Source organism: Salmo salar, chromosome 23, assembly GCF_965601325.2.
Source record: "Salmo salar chromosome 23, fSalSal1, whole genome shotgun sequence".
In the NCBI taxonomy this organism is placed as follows: domain Eukaryota; kingdom Metazoa; phylum Chordata; class Actinopteri; order Salmoniformes; family Salmonidae; genus Salmo; species Salmo salar.
The window spans coordinates 27,568,102-27,588,762 of NC_138313.1; the positions used below are offsets into that span (position 1 = coordinate 27,568,102).

General features: G+C 40.7%; 1 protein-coding gene across 6 annotated transcripts in view; it reads left to right on the forward strand.

The window, feature by feature from the left end:
• The window catches only part of LOC106584321 (oxysterol-binding protein-related protein 9), a 38,410-nt gene extending 19,440 nt beyond the window's left edge, over nucleotides 1-18,970 (forward strand). For 3 of the 6 annotated variants that reach the window (XM_082968011.1, XM_082968015.1, XM_082968013.1), the window contains 20 exons: nucleotides 4,845-4,940; nucleotides 5,083-5,127; nucleotides 5,913-5,942; nucleotides 6,041-6,091; nucleotides 6,779-6,817; nucleotides 8,358-8,448; nucleotides 8,998-9,102; nucleotides 9,603-9,762; nucleotides 10,006-10,118; nucleotides 10,355-10,470; nucleotides 10,549-10,634; nucleotides 10,786-10,963; nucleotides 11,429-11,513; nucleotides 11,609-11,719; nucleotides 11,915-11,978; nucleotides 12,446-12,586; nucleotides 12,728-12,806; nucleotides 13,040-13,131; nucleotides 13,351-13,486; nucleotides 16,935-18,970. In XM_082968011.1, coding sequence (XP_082824137.1) covers nucleotides 4,845-4,940; nucleotides 5,083-5,127; nucleotides 5,913-5,942; nucleotides 6,041-6,091; nucleotides 6,779-6,817; nucleotides 8,358-8,448; nucleotides 8,998-9,102; nucleotides 9,603-9,762; nucleotides 10,006-10,118; nucleotides 10,355-10,470; nucleotides 10,549-10,634; nucleotides 10,786-10,963; nucleotides 11,429-11,513; nucleotides 11,609-11,719; nucleotides 11,915-11,978; nucleotides 12,446-12,586; nucleotides 12,728-12,806; nucleotides 13,040-13,131; nucleotides 13,351-13,486; nucleotides 16,935-17,009 — 1,893 coding nt within the window. In that variant the 3' untranslated portion in view covers nucleotides 17,010-18,970. Of the gene's footprint in view, nucleotides 1-4,844; nucleotides 4,941-5,050; nucleotides 5,128-5,912; nucleotides 5,943-6,040; nucleotides 6,092-6,778; nucleotides 6,818-8,357; nucleotides 8,449-8,997; nucleotides 9,103-9,602; nucleotides 9,763-10,005; nucleotides 10,119-10,354; nucleotides 10,471-10,548; nucleotides 10,635-10,785; nucleotides 10,964-11,428; nucleotides 11,514-11,608; nucleotides 11,720-11,914; nucleotides 11,979-12,445; nucleotides 12,587-12,727; nucleotides 12,807-13,039; nucleotides 13,132-13,350; nucleotides 13,487-16,934 lie in introns of those variants that run through there. The other 3 variants (XM_082968012.1, XM_082968014.1, XM_082968016.1) reach the window with 2 other exon arrangements.
• The last annotated feature ends 1,691 nt before the right edge of the window (nucleotides 18,971-20,661 follow it).

Consider the following 20,661-nt stretch of genomic DNA (forward strand, 5'->3'; position numbering starts at 1 on the left):
TTTTTATAAGATAAGTTTAATGCTAGCTAGCAACTTACCTTGGCTTCTTGCTGCCCTTGCGTAACAGGTAGTCAGCCTGCCATGCAGGCTCCTCGTGGAGTGCAATGTAAGGCAGGTGGTTAGAGCGTTGGACTAGTAACTGGAAGGTTGCAAAGACGAATCCCAGAATCCCCCCTGAACAAGGCAGTTAACCCCCGTTCCTAGGCCGTCATTGAAAATAATAATTTGTTCTTAATCTGACTTGCCTAGTTAAATAAAGGTGTAAAAAAACAAAAAAAAAAAAAAAAATTATAATCAGCAAATCGGTGGCCAAAAATACCGATTACCGATTGGTATGAAAACTTGAAATCGGCCCTAATTATTCGGCCATTCCGATTAATCGGTCGACCTCTAGTTTCCAGTGTCTGGTGGGTGTGGGCAGGTATTGTCTGGTTAGAGGAAACTCTTTTAGCCACAGATTTAGTGAACATGGCGAAGCTGCAGTCTCTAGCCTACATGACCGTCCTCTGGGTTTATAAGATGCTCTCCTCAAGCAGAAAGATCCCCTCCATCATGGTAATATGAACTTGTGTAGACATAACAGAAATAATGAGCAAGAGGGATTCTCTTTTTCCCTTGTTTGTTTGTAGTGCCAAAGGCTTTGTCCCTCTATGATTGAGGTCATTGTCATTGATAGTATTTTATTGAACCTAAAATACAACGGACCCACTCAAGTGTTTGATATATTAATAGTGTATGGTACAAGTTCTCTGTGAAATATGGGCTGGGGGGGGGGCTGTTTCCTGTTCTATTTCATGCGTCTTTGGATGCAGGTGTTAAAACAATACAGCTTCTCACAGGTGTGAAATCTTACCCTCACACCAAGCCAGCACTTTGACTGTAGTGAATGTAAACATGAGGATGCAGTTCCCCACAAATGGGTTGATGTCGATTTCAGATTAAGAACCTACTTTTTTTCCTTTTTATTCAGTTGATTTGCTATCTGCCATTATCTTTTCTGCCTCTTCAAATTTCGTTGATGTAGGAAGAATAAGAGAGAGACACCAGAGCTATTCTTAAGTTTAGCAAAATGACCGTTTTTTTGGTTTGTTATTTTTTAGCTCAGGCACCTCTTTGGCCAGCAAACAATAAGCAACTTAGATCTATTTATAGCAAACCACCTTTTATCCTTAAGGAAGTTTAGAAAAAAGGCCTAGACTTTGGTCTCTATAAAGCTAGCTAGGTTTTACAGTTTAAACTTGCGCTGGGGTTGCTGTGTGTTAATGGCTTTTATTCACATCCCTGTACGATACGCTTCAGTAGAGAAGCAGGCATAGTCCAAAGGCCTCTGTCGGACCATAGGACACTCTAGAACCAGAGGAGCACTGAAAAAGGGTATATTATTTACTGAGCAAAGTGGTGATGGATATGTATTAATTGTAATATTGAAAGGTCGAAATGCTGTGGTTAAGAATTAGTTTCAAGGTCTTTTTGAGGAAGTTGCTGCGTATTTCATTTCTGTATTTTGGCCTTGTTGTGTTCCAGGTATAGAAGGGACTGTTGTTGATTTAGGCCTAATGTCATCACTGCCCTACCAAGCAAAAAGGCAGTAACTGCTCATTTGGTCGAAAATTAGTCATTTTTGCTACATTAATTACATGCTTAATCATATGGACAAGTATCCTGCATTTAGTTTTTGGGAGAAAATGGGGGTCATGTTAAAAGTAACTGCATAAAGTTACTGTGAAATCAAGGTAAATAAGGGGCGGCAGGTAGCCTAGTGGTTAGAGCGTTGGGCCAGTAACTGAGCTGACAAGGTAAAAATCTGTCCTTCTGCCCCTGAACAAGGCAGTTACTTACTTACTGACTTTATTTTTTCCCCATGGGGAAATTTTGTTGCAGTGTCATGTACACATTTAAAGTGACATTTAAATACAAAACAAAATTGACAATACAACTTCCATAACAGTTACATACCAGTAAAACATTTATTTTTAATGAAATAAAATAAAAATAATAAAGACTGGCCTTACTGGGCCGATAGGAACATTAGCCCGAGCTATTTAGGAGGGATATCACACCTGGCACAAATGATTGTCTAGTTCTGTTTTTCCTGCTGAGGGGTGCCCTATACCTGCGCCCAGAGGGGAGTATTTCAAAGTCCGGGTACAGGGGGTGGCTTGGGTCTAAAATGATGTTGTGAGCCTTGCGGAGGGCCCTGACCTTAAAGATCTCATCCAGGCCTGTCTGTTTGACTCCAAGTACCTTGCTTGCTGTGGTGATAATCCTTCTCAGCATATTTCTCTGGCTGACAGTGGCATTGCCAAACCAACAAACAATACAAAAAGTTAAAATCCTCTCAATGAAAGATTTGTAAAACAGAGTCAGTATAGTACAGTCAACATTAAAAGATCCCAGCTTTTTGAGAAAGTACAGTCTCTATTGGCTCTTTTTGTAGATCAGGTTTGTACATTTACTCCACTGAAGCTTATTCTTCAAGAGGACACCCAGGTATTTGTATTCCTCTACAATCTCTATATTCTGACCTCTGATAGATGTTGCAGAGGTAGGTGTTGTTCACTTCCTGAAGTCTAACCCACTGTTCCCTGGTAGCCTGTCATTGTAAATAAGAATATGTTCTTAACTGACTTGCCTAGTTAAATAAAATATATATACATACAAACAAACAAACAAACAAACACAGTGGGGGGAAAAAAGTATTTGATCCCCTGCTGATTTTGTACGTTTGCCCACTTACAAAGAAATGATCAGTCTATAATTTTAATGGTAGGTTTATTTGAACAGTGAGAGACAGAATAACAACAACAAAAATCCAGAAAAACGCATGTAAAAAATGTTATAAAATGATTTGCATTTTAATGAGGGAAATAAGTATTTGACCCCTCTGCAAAACATGACTTAGTACTTGGTGGCAAAACCCTTGTTGGCAATCACAGAGGTCAGACATTTCTTGTAGTTGGCCACCGGGTTTGCACACATCTCAGGAGGGATTTTGTCCCACTCCTCTTTGCAGATCCTCTCCAAGTCATTAAGGCTTCGAGGCTGACGTTTGGCAACTCGAACCTTCAGCTCCCTCCACAGATTTTCTATAGGATTAAGGTCTGGAGACTGGCTAGGCCACTGCAGGACCTTAATGTGCTTCTTCTTGAGCCACTCCTTTGTTGCCTTGGCTGTGTGTTTTGGGTCATTGTCATGCTGGAATACCCATCCATGACCCATTTTCAATGCCCTGGCTGAGGGAAGGAGGTTCTCACCCAAGATTTGACGGTACATGGCCCTGTCCATCATCCCTTTGATGCGGTGAAGTTGTCCTGACCCCTTAGCAGAAAAACACCCCCAAAACATGTTTCCGCCTCCATGTTTGACGGTGGAGATGGTGTTCTTGGGGTCATAGGCAGCATTCCTCCTCCAAACACGGCGAGTTGAGTTCATGCCAAAGAGCTCCATTTTGGTCTCATCTGACCACAACACTTTCACCAGTTGTACTCTGAATCATTCAGATGTTCATTGGCAAACTTCAGACGGGCATGTATATGTATTTTTGAGCAGGGGGACCTTGCGGGCGCTGCAGGATTTCAGTCCTTCACGGCGTAGTGTGTTACCAATTGTTTTCTTGGTGACTATGGTCCCAGCTGCCTTGAGATCATTGGCAAGATCCTCCCGTGTAGTTCTGGGCTGATTCCGCACCGTTCTCATGATCATTGCAACTCCACGAGGTGAGATCTTGCATGGAGCCCCAGGCCGAGGGATATTGACAGGTGGAGAGTTTGGTGGAGAGTTTGGAATCTGATTGATTGATTGATTGCTTCTGTGGACAGTTGTCTTTTATACAGGTAACAAGCTGTGGTTAGGAGCACTCCCTTTAAGAGTGTGCTCCTAATCTCAGCTCGTTACCTGTATAAAAGACACCTGGGAGCCAGAAATCTTTCTGATTGAGAAGGGGTCAAATACTTATTTCCCTCATTAAAATGCAAATCAATTTCAATTTTTTTTTACATGCGTTTTTCTGGATATTTTTGTTGTTATTCTGTCTCTCACTGTTCAAATAAACCTACCGTTAAAATTATAGACTGATCATTTCTTTGTCAGTGGGCAAATGTACAAAATCAGCAGGGGATCAAATACTTTCTCCCCCCCCCACTGTATATATATAAAAATTAAGGAATTTTTCTCAGTTCCACACTATGAGCAGTTACTGCCTTTTTGCTTGGTAGGGCAGATCAGGCAGGCATGGTCCGTCGGGCATCTGGTCACATCTGTTCAGCAAATAAACACTACCACCTAATGGATATTATGCAATGAAATGATCTATGTCAGTCTGGTTAATGATGGGAGCCTAAGGGCTTGGAAGGTGATTGACACTAGGCCAGACTCCCCAACCTCCTCCTGCACATACACATACTCCGAGTCATGTAGATAGTCTAGTGTTTTCTCTAAAACATTTACAACTTAATTCCCTTTGCCATGGGTTTCTTGATGCAATTATGCTGATGCCATAAAATGTGTTCAACTAAGTAGGCAGGCAGGCTGGCAGGCAAAGTATTTTTAAACAATGCTAGTTGAACTATTCATATCACTCCACTTACAGTACAATGCTGGAAGCTTCTCCCAAACTGTTGCTGTTTTTGTGCTGCTACAACCTGCTTTTTCAAAGCCCCACTAGGGAATTTAAGTACTTTTTTTTTTCATCCGCCTACAAGCTTTCAGAGTATAGGCAATGGCAGAGGAAAATTCTTAGTCCAAAATAGGTTACCAGATGGGAGCAGAAAACTGTCATACTGTGCTGTGAAGTTAGACTAAGAATGTTCTACTATTTTTATTATTATTATTTTTTTCTATTTTAGGAGGCAGAGACAGGATTTGTTCCAAGTGTCCAAGACTTCGATAAGAAACTTGCAGAGGCTGATGCATACCTACAAATTCTAATTGATCAGTTAAAGGTGAGGCTTCTCCACATTTGGGTGACTAAGTATGACAGTGACTCTAATAAAACTGCGTCATCGATGAATGTTTTTTAATTCGGCTCCTGATTTGCATGTATCCTCTTCAGCTCAGATTGATTGCATCTCCACTCTCTTCCAGCTCTTCGACGAGAAAATCAAAGATTGCAATGAAGAGTCATGCAGAGTGAGTGACGTTTCTGTTTCATCTCTTGTCAACAGAACGATGCCTGATAATGAATGACTCTCAAAGATAATATTTTAGAACACTTTATTTTAAGGGTCTGTAATAAATCATTTATAAGGCATTTATACATTTTGTGTTCACCATTTATGAATCATTACTCCCACATTAATCAACCATTTACTAATCATTAGTGCAATCTTTTTTTCAGTCCCTAATCTAAATTGTGGGCTATTTATACTTTTATAAATGTTTTGAGTGACCAGTGTAATTTCTCACAAGATGGGCATGCCATTCATGCAGTACCTGGTAAAAGAATAAGCACACAACTGAGGATGTTTAAGAAAATGTATATAAAATACATGTGTGAATAACTAGCTTACTAACATTTACAAATGTGGGAGTAATGAGTTAATAAATGGTGAGCAAACAGGTTGTAAATTCCTTAGCTGTGATTCACTTCCTTATTGAGATCCTGAGTTTGGTTTTTGGTCAGTTTGTAACATTTAAACTCTGTAGCTTATTTAAAATGGTGAGGACAATGGCCTATTATGTAGTGATGAACATAGAACCCAGCTATAGATGGAATGTCATCATTGCTCGTCCAGTCTAATTCCATGGTTGTGGAAGAGTTTGAACAAAACTGTTTCCGTGTTGGTTTCACTGTGCCGATCTTTCTCAATCCATGATTTACCTAACTTTCAGTCATGATTTCCAAGTCTCGTCAGGTGTTGAAACAATGTCTGAAGTGAAACAGCCATTTGTAAATGGTTTCTCCCCTTTCTTAGAAAATTGAACATTTGAAGGAAACCACATGTGTAAGTAAAACCCCATTTTAAATGTCCTTATTTTCAGAATCATCTCCTGTTGGAGGTTGAGTGTGGTGTTTTATTGTCTGTGCTGTTTCTCTTTTCAGAGTATGGTAGAGTCCATCAAGCACTGTATTGTATTGCTGCAGATTGCCAAGGTAAAAAGGGTTCATTCCTTTGACTGTTGGGCAGGGGTAGGCAATATTTTTGGCTCGAGGGCCACATCAGGATTTCAAAAATCAGAGGAAGGCTGCAGAGATTGTTTTCTAACTGATTTGTTCGTCAAAAGCGAGCCAAGAAAAGGTCAGTTGTTTGAAAACGTATAGATCCTTTATAATTTCAACATACTTTCTATCTAGTTTTAGATGTTCAAGAGTGGCCTGGAGTGTTTTTTATTTTTTATTTAACCCAAATGAAAAATAATCTAAAACCCGCGGGCCAGATCAAACGGGCAACCAACCGGCAAGCCGTATGTTGCCCACCCCTGGTGTTGGGGCTCTCATTGCATTACTGTCATGTCATTGTTGTGAGAACATCACGGTGCACTGCTTGTTTTAGCCATGCCAGTAGTTTTCCACTTGACTACAGCCTGGGTTGTAGTTTATTGTGGGCAGTTTGCTACATTCCATTAGGTTCCATTTTGAGATTTTGGAGAGGTGATCCTCTCACACTCGATCATCCTTGAGCTCATAATGCTTTACTTGTTATGTTGGCATAAACAATGCTCTGACTTTCTAAATGACTTAACTGGTTTCTTGAAACAGAAGCTCTTAATAAGCTCATATCATCATTACATACAAACAATTGAGCCATCCTAAGTAACGTTTTCTTTTCAAAATTTTAAGGATCAAAGTAACGAACAGCAACACGCAAACGGACTGATAGTAAGTTTTGACGTTCTCTGTCCATAAGAAAAATCTAGATCAACCAAACCTCTATTCTTCTTTTCCACTCAATTCACTCTGAACTATAGAAAAGAAGACAAATCAGATATGGAACAATGCATGCCATTTAATAAATGGCTTTATCTGGTATATTGCTCTTTCCTTTGCCACTCCCCTTTTCCAGCTGAATGTCCTTAGCTTTTCTGTTGCTGATAATAGTTGGGTACTTTTCTCTTTACCCCTCATTTTAGACACAACATCATTCTGCTTCTTTTATGACGTGCGTGTTTACGAGTGTGTGAGTGCGCTTATACCCTCCCCCCAACTCGCCATCGATTTCTCCTTACTGTGCATGCCTATTGAACCATCAAGGACTAATAGATGTCAACCCATCAAAGGCTGTTTACTGGCTTTACTCTCTTCCCATAGATGTTTTTAAGTCAGAATCCCATAGGATCAGCCCGCCAGGCTCGTCTTGTGGCTCGTCTTGTGAGAGTAGTCTCTCTGGCCATTAGCGTTACATGTGTAGACCCTCTTCTAACCATGGCTTAAGCACTCTATAGCTCTAACCCTTTCCCTCTACCTGCACTAGAGGCATCCTTCGCTGTTGATTTAATCTCTAGCTAGCGAGGCCACACTGGTTTGATTTGATTTGGTTCCACCACGATGGAGCGGCAACACTTCTGTAATTGGCTATAATTAGGCGTGACTGCCTTACTTTCCAGAAGAAATCCTCTCCCAAATCTCACTCTGACCCCAGATCAAAAGGGCAGAGAGGACTTACTTTAATTCACTGCATGCCTTCATTTTTCTTGGCTAGTTTCATATTTCCACTTTCCTGACTCCTCTAAAGGTCCTTCATTGAAGTGGTACTTCTGTCTGCTCAGTAGAGTAGTGTGACATCTTCCATTCTGCTCGGTGCCCACACTGAGCATCAGACCACTCTCGTCTTCACGCTGTCTGTCATCCCTCAGCATGCTGCTCCCACCACACTGTTGTGTTCTGAAATTGTGGTGGTCTTGATGAATTCTGGCCTCTCTTCTAGTTTTTGCTGTTGACAGAGTCACACAGGGTCAAATGTATCACTGACCCATAAAGCTATGGCAGCAGTGCACTTGGTATAGTGTGTAGAGAGATATCGGCCATAGAGAAATGTAGCTTGAGCATGTGGTTTTCACTTCACAGGATCATTTCAATAGGGGACACGTTATGCCATCACATTCTGTAGTTAACTGGAATGTGTTTTGTCCGATTTTGCAGGGCTGCAACTATGCTGGATAGTATTAGGTTACAGTAAGTGTTGTGCTATAAGTAGGTAGATATTGATTAGGTAGAACTTAATTAACCAATATTTCCCGGAAGCAGAGTGAAAGGTAATTGATCTTTCCAGTCATTAGCAGTGTGTATTTTATTTTGTCATGATAGTCTGCTCTGTGTTGTTGCATTAAGTATTACTACAGATTGCGTTCTGGAGCGATGTGAGTTGCAAATGTAGCTTTTATGTTTTAAGACTGGCACCGTTTTGTCTCGCCCTGTACAGAGCACCATCAACCCAGTGGATGGGATATTTCCGCCTCTGGACGCTTCTTTAGTCAATTTAGCCATGCCAACACAGACCACCCTCCCCACAGGTACAGTATACAGAGAGACACAATCCCATCTACAGTCCTATCAGAAAGATTTGTCCATCAGAATAATAATACCCCTTTTGAGTCCACATACTGATATTGCTGACATGGGGCGTTATTTATTCTTTTTTTTTTTTTACAATTTTTTTATTTCATGGACATAGAATAGCCTTGGATTGAATACTTTCAGATTTCTGTACCTGATGAATGTTTATTTCCTGAAACCACCTCTACAGTGCCACCTGGTGTGCTTGAATCTCTGACTCATCATGTCTACTTGGCCATGAACTTTTCCCAATGTAGAGCAATCGAAATTGGACACAAAAATCCGATTCCAAATCTAGACCCCATGTTGGCACAGTCTGGTGACATTATCATTCTCACAGTCATAGGTTTATATTAGTCTGACTGCTTTGCGGTTTTTGTGTGATTTGAAAAGCGATTTCCCACATAGGTCTGTAATGACATTGTATCTGTTGCATCATAAATCAGTGTTGTTCTAAAGCCAGAGTGTTCTCCTTTTTCTCTCGTCGTCTTTCTTTCTTTCTGTAGATGGCTCTCAGATGTGTAAAGGAGAACAGCGGCCCTCCACTCTACCGGTGGGGGCTGTTGTCACGGTGATGGGCAGTCTGCAGACTCCGACCCCCAACAGCACAGGTCAGAGGTCACCTCACTTTAGTGGTCAGGTCATCAACACTGCTAGCAGCGGTACCGGACAAACATTGTGTTATGTACCGAGCACTTGCATTTAGGGACTTGATTATCATGTCATATAACTGCATTGATTTTATGTACATTTGTGAAACTCATCGGAGTACACATACATTGACATTTTCACTGGCATTTTTTCATTTACAAAAATTTTCTAAAATGGGTTATTTTGGAGGGTCTTGCCTGTTTCCAATCCTGCCGATGCTGCCAAATAAATCCTGTGCTGTGCACTAAGGAAGAAGCATGGGAACACACATTGCACTGCAGGGGAGATTATGCAAGGAACAAACTCCTCATGGGAGTGTGGGAACGATGTGAGCAGACAAAGGGTGATCACTGACAAGAAAGACCCGACATGGAGCCTCTGTATTGTTGAGTTTAAAGCAGTTCTAATTGTTTATGTACAAGAGTAAATAAACTCACGTCTCTCTGTCTGTTTATTTCAGGGAGTGGCCCCTCGGACCCCAGCAGCAGCGGTGCCTCTCCCAGTCACATGACCATCCCCTCCCACTCTGTCCCTGACTTCTCCTACTCCAGCAGCGAAGACGAGTTCTACGACGCTGACGAGTTCTACCAGAACAGCACATCTCCCAAGCACCTTCTAGAGTGAGTGTGTATACTGTCTTTATCATAATCCATTCATACCACAGTTACTGGTGTTTACAGGGACCAAGGACGGGGAGGGGAGGGAGGTTGTCCACCTCACCACATACTCGCTCTATACTTCATTATCATATAAGCTGATTGTGTTTTGCTGGAGGTGTGTTTATATCCTGTGCCTTTTATTTATTTCCTGTCAGGTAATAAGTTATTTCTTTTCATCTCTCCCTCCATCCTCTTCTCTGTCAGTTCCTCTCGGCCTCCTGCTGCCTTGCCTCACAGCGATGACGGAACAGTGCTGAAACGTCCAGACACTAACGAGTCCCTCAACTCCTCCATGTCTAACGGCACCACTGATGCAGGTGATTCACACATGAACGCACACAAATTCACACACGCACATTGCCCTACTTATCCACGCACGTGTCTACCCCAAACAAGAAGCTATTTTTATGGAACAACATCACACATTCTGTTCCTGTCCTATTTTGGTGGATGTTTTATTTAGTAACAGAAAAGAGGACATCAGGATGTCCTGTATCAGTGGTGTTTGGCCTACTGTAGGTGTTTTAAACTGCCTACCGTCTGCTCTGGTCAGATCAATTTGACAGCCATGATGACGAGGCAGAGGATCATGGGGAGTCTGTGGAGGAGCACAAGAGTGTAATCATGCACCTGCTGTCCCAGGTGCGGCTGGGCATGGATCTCACCAAGGTAAAAGCTTTCCGTCTGTCCGCCCGTCTCTCGTCGTCTCTCTCTTGCTGACTGTTTTCTTTCTTTTCTCTCTCTCAGGTGGTCCTGCCCACATTTATCTTGGAGAGGAGGTCTTTGCTGGAGATGTACGCTGACTTCTTTGCACATCCGGATTTGTTTGTCAGGTACACCACTTCAAACAGTCCCCCAAAATAACAACAACATTGCTTTTCAGAATCCCCCCCATTTCCATTGAGGGCATTCTGCACAGATGTGTTCAGGTGGTGCCACAACTTTTCCATTCAGTGGTGTGACGGCTGATGTTTTCATCCCCAGTATCGCAGATCAGCTGGAGCCCAAAGAGCGCATGGTGCAGGTGGTGAAGTGGTACATGTCAGCCTTCCATGCGGGGAGGAAAAGCTCAGTGGCCAAGAAACCTTACAACCCCATCCTGGGAGAGGTCTTCTTCTGCCACTGGGACCTGCCTTCAGAGAGCGAGGAGCCCACCACAATGGTGAGTGTTGTACCACAGTAAAGACTGACAACTTATATTCATTTGATTTATATGCTGGTTTTTAGTAATACTTTAATTAAGCAATAAGGCATGAGGAGTGGGTGTGGTATATGGCCAATATACCACTGCTAAGGGCTGTTCTTAGGCATGGTGCAGCGGAGTTCCTGGATACAGCCCTTAGCCGTGGTATATTGGCCATATACCACAAGCCCCCGAGGTGCCTTATTGCTATTATAAACTGGTTACCAATGTAATTAGAATAGTACAAATAAATGTTTTATCATACCCGTGGTATACGGTCTGATATACCACGGCTGCCAGCCCAATCAGCATTCAGGGCTCGAACCACCCAGTTTATAATCAATGTTATGTTTTGTGATACTGAGGCAAGTGTTTTTAATTGTTTCATCAAGCCTTTACTAATAAATTAATGTTTACCTCCCGACCCCTCCTCCCACTCCTCAGGAGCCATCGTCAGAGGGTCCGGTGCCATGGTCTTCAGCCAACAGTGTGTCTTTTGTAGCAGAGCAGGTCTCTCATCACCCCCCCAGTGAGTCGTCCCCCCCCCTTCAATATTTTACCCAGTTGTCAGAGTACCAGAGCCATACATGTTAACTGTACTGTTGCTTTTCCTCTTCCTTGTAGTTTCTGCATTCTACGCAGAGTGTCTCAGAAAAAAGATTCAGTTCAACGCCCACATTTGGACCAAGTCAAAGTTCTTAGGAATGTCAATTGGAGTGCACAATATTGGCCAGGGTAAGACATTGCTTCAAGCACTTAGGATTTCTGTTAACATCAAATATTTACCAACTACTATACATGGGAACACTTCTTTAGCTCACATAGTCCAAAACATTTCTCCTAATAAGATACAATAAAATACCACACACGTACAAAACGTTTGTGTTTTGTGTATTCTGAAGTGTGTGTGCTTCCCCATCTCTCCTCCAGGATGTGTGTCCTGTCTGGAACATGATGAGCACTACATACTCACCTTTCCCAATGGATATGGCAGGTAGGGTCATGCTTGAAGAGTAATTACAAAAACTGGGTAGTTCGAGCCCTGAATGCTGATTGGCTGACAGCCATGGTATATCAGACCGTATACCACGGGTTTGACAAAACATGTATTTTTACTGCTCTAATTACGTTGGTAACCAGTTTATAATAGCAATAAGGCACCTCGGGCGTTTGTGGTATCCAGGCACTCTGCGTTGCATTGTGAATAAGAACAGCCTTTAGCCGTGGTATATTGCCCACATACCACACCTCCTCGGGCCTTATTTCTTAAATGACACACACTATCACAGTGTCTCAAGTTTGTGGTACTGGAAATAAAATATCCATTTCAATTCACAATAAAACAGAATTACAGCACACACCAATTTACTGTATATCTAAAGTGAGTGTGTATAAATGGGTATAAGTTGCTATCTGGATTCCCTGACCTGACATGTAGTGGGGTGCTCCTTCTCTCTTCAGGTCGATCCTGACTGTCCCATGGGTGGAGTTGGGTGGAGAGTGTAACATCAACTGCTCCAAAACGGGCTACAGTGCCAGCATCGTGTTTCACACTAAGCCCTTCTACGGTGGCAAGAAGCACAGGATCACCGCTGAGATCTTGTAAGGGGATTTTGTTATTTGTAATCATCCACGTAGTGTTAGCCTGTTCTTGCTTTATTAACTGTGCTCACAGCAGTATATATAAAAAAAAATTGGTTGTGATGTTAGTTAGTTAAATATTACAAATGTGTTTGTTTGCAGTCCTCCCAATGACAAGAAATCATTCTGCTCCATTGAAGGAGAGTGGAATGGAGTGATGTACGCTAAGTGGGCATCTGGGGTGAGTTCAGTTAAAAAAAAAAATGGATCTCTGCTGGATATCAATGTGTTAATAGGTGATTCAGGAAAGGATTGTTGTTTTAAGGACATGACTATGTTCCATGTTTTTAATCCCTGACCTCAACATGTTCTCACTGAAGGTTGACCTTGTACATAAAAAAACAATATAGAAAGTGTTACAATTTTAATACACTTTCAACCCAAACTTTTTTTATCTCTTGAATTTGAATCCAGGAAAACTCCTTGTTCATTGACACAAAGAAAATGGGCTGTATCAAGAAGAAGGTGAGGAAGTTGGAGGACCAGCTGGAGTACGAGTCCCGCAGGTGAGAAGTCTCTCTATTCATTTTATTATGGGCAGTAATAAGTGACTGTTTTGTGTTCTGTCCAGTCGCCTTTCTGTGGACTAGGGGGTAGTAGCTCCTGTCATGGCATCCAGTTTAATATGACTATCAATCCAGCCAGGCACAAAATTATCAGATTTAGTAATATATTTATTTAGTTTGGTCCGGAACCTCAAGTCACTGTTTGTGTTTGACCCTCAGCCTTTGGAAGGATGTGACGGTCAGCCTGAAGTCGAGAGACATCGATGCAGCAACGGAAGCCAAGCACAGGCTGGAGGAGAAGCAAAGGGGCGAGGCCAGGGAGAGGAAGGAGAATGAAATGCAGTGGGAAACTAGGGTGAGTGTGCCTGTTCTTATCACACATCTTCAGAGCCCTGAAAGCAATATTAACGGCCAGCCAGTCAATATCAAGGTTAATAGTTCACGGTCATGATGATTGTATTTATTTTGATGGAAAGTATATGACTCATAGGGTGGCTCGCTTGCTTGTAAAAATAGTTGTGTTAATTGCAAATGTGCCTTCAGAATGTATTCACACCCCTTGACTTTCTCCACATTTTGTTGTATTAAAGTGGGATTCAAATGTATATAATTGTAATTTGTCAACGATCTACATAAAATACTCTGTCAAAGTAGAAGAGATTATAATGTCTTGATGTAGTTAAGTATTCAACCCCCTGAGTCAATACATGTTAGAATCACCTTTGGCAGCGATTACAGCTGTGAATCTTTCTGGGAACATTTTTAAGAGCTTCCGCACCTGGATTGTGCAACATTTGCCCATTTTACTCTTTTAAATATTCTTCAAGATCTGTCAAATTGGTTGTTGATCATTGCTATACAACCATTTTCATGTCTTGCAATAGATTTTCAAGTAGATTTTAGTCAAAACTGTAACTTGATCACTCAGGAATATTCACTGTCCTCTTGGTAAGCAACTCCAGTGTAGATTTGGCCTTGTGTTTTAGGTTATTGTCCTGCTGAAAGGTGAATTTATCTCCCAGTGTCTGGTGGAAAGCAGACTGAACCAGGTTTTCCTCTAGGATTCTGCATGTGCTTAACTCCATTCCATTTCTTTTTTACCCTGAAAAGCTCCACAGTCCTTAAAGATTATAAGCATACCCATAACATAATGCAGCCACTATGCTTGAAAATATGGAGAGTGGTACTAATGTGTTGTATTGGATTTGCCCCAAACATAACACAAAAGTTTATTACTTTGCCACATTTTTTTATAGGATTATTTTAATGCGTTTTTGCAAACAGGATGCATGTTTTGGAATATTTTTTTTATTCTATAGAGGCTTCGTTCTTTTCACTCTGTCAATTAGGTTAGTATTGTGGAGTAACTACAATTTTTATTTCACCTTTATTTAACCAGGTAAGCTAGTTGAGAACAAGTTCTCATTTACAGCTGCGACCTGGCCAAGATAAAGCAAAGCAGTGCGACAGAAACAACACAGAGTTACACATGGAATAAACAAGCGTACAGTCAATAACACAATACAAAATTTAAAAAAGTCTATATACAGTGTGTGCAAATGGCATGAGGAGGTATGGCAATAAATAGGCCATAGTAGCAAAGTAATTACAATTTAGCAGATTAACACTGCAGTGATAGATGAGCAGATGATGGTGTGTAAGTAGTGATACTGGTGTGCAAAAGAGCAGCAAAGTAAATAACAATATGGGGATGAGGTAAGTAGATTGGGTGGGCTATTTACAGATGGACTATGTACAGCTGCAGAGATCGGTTAGCTGCTCAGATAGCTGATGTTTAAAATTAGTGAGAGAAATTTAATTCTCCAGCTTCAGCGATTTTTGTCACTGTCAGCAGAGAACTGGAAGGAAAGGCGGCCAAAGGAGGTGTTGTTGATCCATCCTCAGTTTTCTCCTATCACAGCCATTAACCTCTCTTGGGCACCCACGTTTCACACTATTCAACAGCCAGTGAAAAATCAGAGCGCCAAATTCAAAACCACAAAATGTCATAATTCAAAGTTATCAAACATACGACTATTTTACACCATTTTAAAGGTACACGTCTCTTTAATGTAACCACATTGTCCGATTTCAAAAAGGCTTTATGGCGAAAGCATAACGTTAGATTATGTTAGGACAGTTCCAACACAAGAAAAAGCAGACAGACATTTTCCTAGCAAGGACAGGCGTCACAATAACCAGAAAACCAGCTAAAATGATGCACTAACCTTTGACGATCTTCATCAGATGACACTCCTAGGACATCATGTTACACAATACATGCATTTTTTGTTCGATAAAGTTCATATTTATATCCATAAACCCCATTTTTACATTGGCGCTTGATGTTCAGAAAATATTTTGCCTCCAATACTGCCGGTGAATCAGCACAACAATTTACAAAAATACTCACCATAAACGTTGATAAAATATTAAACTGTTATTCAAAGAATTATAGATGAACATCACCTTTATGCAAACGCTGTGACAGATTTCAAAAAAGCTTCACGAGGAAAGCACACTGCAATAATCTGAGTACTGCGCTCAGAAAAATACACTAGGCCATACAGATACCCGCCATTTTGGAGTCATCTAAAATCATAAATAGCATTAGAAATATTCACTTACCTTTGATCTTCATCAGAAGGCACTTCCAGTAATCCCAGGTCCACAATAAATGTTGCTTTGTTCGATAAAGTCCATAATTTATGTCCAAATAGCTCCTTGTTGTTAGCGTGTTCAGTAAGCTACTCCAAGTGTAGGAAGTGCGCGTAAAATGTCACGACGAAAAGTAAAAAAAGTAATATTTACGTTCGTTCAAACATGTCAAACGTTGTAGAGCATCAATCTTTAGGGCCTTTATCACTTAGAACTTCAATAATATTCCAACCGGACGATTCCATTGTCTTGAAAAACATTTTAGAACACAGCTACCTCTCATGTGAATGCGCGCCAATGAACTGATGTCCTTCCCTGGGTCACCAACTGCCCCACCTTCTTGTTCGCTCTCTGTTCATCATAGACGCCTCAAACAACTTTCTAAAGACTGTTGACATCTAGTGGAAGCCTTATGACATCTAGTGGAAGCCTTAGGAAGTGCAAAATGAACCCTAAGTCACTGTGTTCGATAGGCAATGACTTGAAAGGACTACAAGCACCAGAATTCTCACTTCCGGGTTAGATTTTTCTCAGGTTTTTGCCTGCCATATGAGTTCTGTTATACTCACAGACATCATTCAAACAGTTTTAGAAACTTCAGAGTGTTTTCTAGTTCCTGGGCCCGAGTAGTAGGCCGTTTAATTTGGGTACGTTTTTCATCCGGCCGTGAAAATACTGCCCCCTACCCTAGAGAGGTTAAACTAAATCCCTGAGCGGTTTTCTTCCGCTACGGCAACTAAGTTAGGGAGGACGCCTGTATCTTTGTAGTGCCTGTATGTATTGATACACCATCCAAAGTGTAATTGATAACTTCACCATGCTCAAAGGGATATTTAATGTCTGTTTTTTTTACCCATCTACCAATAGGTAGGTGCCCTTCTTTGCGTGGCATTGAAAACCTCCCTGGTCTTTGTGGTTGAATCTGTGTTTGAAATTCACTGCTCGACTGAGGGACCTTACAGATAATTGTATGTGTGGGGTAAAAAAAAAAATCACAATTAAATCCATTTTAAATTCAGGCTGTAACCCAACAAAATGTGGAAACGTCAAGGGGTGTGAGTACTTTCTGAAGGCGCTGTGACTTTTGGATTTTTATAAGCAGTATTGTAGTCCCCACTGATTGTCTCCATGTTTCCTCCCTGTAGTTGTTCCATGAGGATGGGGAGTGCTGGGTCTACGATGAGCCTCTACTGAAAAGAACTGGATCACAGAGGCACTGAGGCCAAAGATGCAGATCTTGGAGTCTTAATAAGAACTCTTTTGCAAACCACTTCTTATCCAAGCCTTGGAATGACTGATGATTGAACATGATCACAGCTTTGCATTTTCAAAGTTAAAATTTAATGAAATCAAGAAGAAACATCTACAACGTAAAAAATAATAACCGTTGTTTTGCCAACCCCACATCCTCCACCTCTCCATCCCCTGAACGACTAAAAAAAGCATGAAAAAACAGTACCAATGCCCTTTGGCTACACAAACAAGTCTGGCAGGAGGATCCCTCGAGGGTCTGTTCTTTTCCTCGAGGGGGCGGGTGTTTTGATCGAACAAACCTCGAAAAACAGCGTTCTGTATCTCAGGGAAGCTGGTGACTGAGGACTGAATGGTGTACTTCCAGGAGTTAGACGGCCTTATGGTGGAATCACAAGGGGGACAACTTGGCTTGCCAACAACTAGCTACAGCTGTTTATATATAGATACTTATGATGAATATATATTCTCTTTTTTTTATTTTATTTCTCTTTCTTTCTGGCAGTAGTAAATATTTGAGGATATGAAACTATATGGCAATACATCAGGAATCATTCCTTTTCCTTTCTACATTCGTGCCCTCTCAAGTTCTTTGACATTCTCTCCCCATGTACTAACTCCATCTAGTGCAGGGGTGTCAAACTCGTTTTGCCCCGGGGGCCGCATTGAAAATGTGTTATTTCCTCACCGTCATTTTGTTTTGAATTTCCGATGCTCCCTGACTTGTCTGGCTTTCATTTTGGTGATTTATTAGCGAGCTGGACACAGTCAAAGAACTGTGAATGTAGGTCCATTTATCATTTCAACACAGTTTAGATTTTATTTTTGTAATTTTAAAGTATATTGAGGTTGTTCCCCCCCAATGCTAACACCTATGGGCCGGATTGGACTACCACGCGGGCCAGATGTTTGACACCCCCGGACTAGTGTATGTTTATCTGCTCAAAATGACCAGAAGAGGGACCCAAGAAGTCTGCATTTGCAAGATAGACAAAGGTGGAGTCGAGGAAGAGGACTTGTCCACCATGTTTATTATTTTCCCTTGTGGCATTTATGAACAAATGTATGTCTTTTGATTTGTTTTTCAGATGATTGGGTAACATGCTAAAATATTCCAAAACATGCATCCTTTTTGCAACAATGCATTAAATGAGAGTAGCGCTTTAATGAGAGTAGGTTTTATTGAGTGCTAAATTTGGTTGAGGGTACAAAATGTAATACCAGGTTAGATTATGTCCAGTGGTGGTGTTAAATATCAGAGAATAATTGTCTTGTTTCTGCCTTGAATCGAAAGGTTCATTCCCCATTCATTGCCACATCATTTTAAACTAAATAAGCAGATGTTTGGATAAGTACCTAAAAGAAAATCTCGATCTTTCACTTGAGCATATGAATGATATGACTGTGGATATTCTTCAGCGAACCCATTATGTGAAATATTGTCAGCTAAAGACAGATCTATTCATTTTCCCCTCAGAAGACGTTTTATCAGTAAGTAAGGCCAGGTAATACAGTACATGAATTGACATTTTGGTTATTGGAAAGGAATTGTGACCAAAACCATTTTGTAGCGATAGAGCACATTCCTGCTGAATACACGCACGCAATGATTGCCTGTGGTGAAAAACTCTACATTTCGGTTAAGTGAACTTGTTAAGGTGGAGTACCATCCTTTTATCTCTAAAGTAGTTAAATACTGTATCTTCTAGTATAATAGTATTTACAGAGGTTACAAACTCAAGCCATTTTTTTTCTTCATGTTATGTCTTTGTAAATTTAATATTGAATCAAGGCCTTGCCATACATTTCAGTATTGCTTCAAAAGAGCAATCGGAACAAAATGTATTTTTTATTTCCTTTGAATCATAACCATTGATTGTATTAGATTTTCATGTTTATTGATGCATAATATTAAATCTCCATGAGTTTATCGCTGTGTTGTTTGACATCCTTCATTGAAAAAGCTTGTGGCTGAAGCAGTATAAGTATACATTATAGTAATGAAACTCAAACTGCATTATTATATCTGATATGATTGAAAGTAAATTATACTCATTTATAGTATTTGAGTATCTATTCAGATTATAAGTGATATGAAATTAGCTGTTCTGCGACTAAAGCCTTGTTCACACTGCAGGCCTTAATGCTCAAATCAGTTTTGTACTACTGACTGTCCAAACAGCAAGTTATAAGTGACCAAATTGGATTGGTGTGTGTTCAGACAGCAGTCATTTGCTGACATAGCTACGCTAGTTACCATAGTAACGACGGGTGTTTGCACAATGGTGTAGGCTGATTGCTGGTGGTGCTCGTGCTTCCTATCACTCAGAAGTTATGTCGCAAGCTGAGGTGATAATGCCTGCCATGGATATTTCCCAGTTGCCTTGAATGTTCAAATCATAGTGTAAGAACACTTTTTTTTAAAGCCTCAATGGATAAGAAGATCCAACTTAATTTTTGTCTAGCCACAACAGTCGACTAGCTAGCTTGGTAGCTGTTTAGCTTTATAGCACATTCACTGATTTGTTTGTAAACAATTAAGCTACCACATGCTATTGTCAAACTGTCAACAGAGTAGCTAGCAAGCAAAAAGATATGCCAAATAATAGTCCAAAAACCACTTGCAGGCAAATAAATCAGATTTGACCATTCAGACACAAGTCACAGGAATCAGATTTGTATCTGACTTCAAACCACCTACGAAGGTGGTTTGAAATGTGGCTTGAAATATCCGATTGCTTTTTGGCTGTTCAGACTTCAGGAAAAAGACCAGATGCTTTCACATCAGTGCAGGTGGAGGAAATACGGAGGAATCCACTCTACTATTGAAATGCACCCATGCGTGGAAAAACATGCAGGTGTTTCATAGCCACTTTATAGAGCACATTATTTATAGTGCATATTAATAAATATTATTTGCTTGTATCCATCGCAATTTGTGGACGTGGTTTGGTCTTGATCAGATTAAAATGCAGCAGAGCGTGTGTATTTTTTGTCAGAAAATAAATGTTGGCTAAACCTCTCAAGAGTTCTCTGGTTCTGCTTTAATTTACCAAATTTTTACTGGGTTTTACACAAATGTTCTCTTTTTTTTGTGCAACCCATGCATCATTGGTACGACCCAGTAGCCAATGAGAATAGAGAGAAATAGCAACGCCGCCATGGTTCGTTTTTGGATAAACGCCGAAAATAAGGTCTGCTGTAAACACAGGTTTAGGAGATCTTATACGTTTTGTCCTGTAAGATAACTAATGAAAATTAACGTCACTTTTTGTGAATTTTGAAGAATTCATGTAATTTAAAAAAATCCAAAACATTATTTCCCCATTAATTTGTACAATAGCTGAACGAACCACGGGTAACTCGTTTCCGTGTTTTAGGACTACAAGCTGACGAGCTCTCGTGCTAAAACAGATCCCACGTTTTCATTGGTTGAGGCGCATTCCACCACGCTCTACACAAGACAGAGGAAGAGGCGAAGCAAGAGCGATAACTCCCCCCAAAATCAGTCTTAAACAACAGGTGGCGTTTTTAACAGCTCATCCATGCGAGTAGTTTTTGTGTGGAGGTCAATACTGTGTCTAATTTGGTCAACAAAGTAATGCTTATTTGCATCGTGAG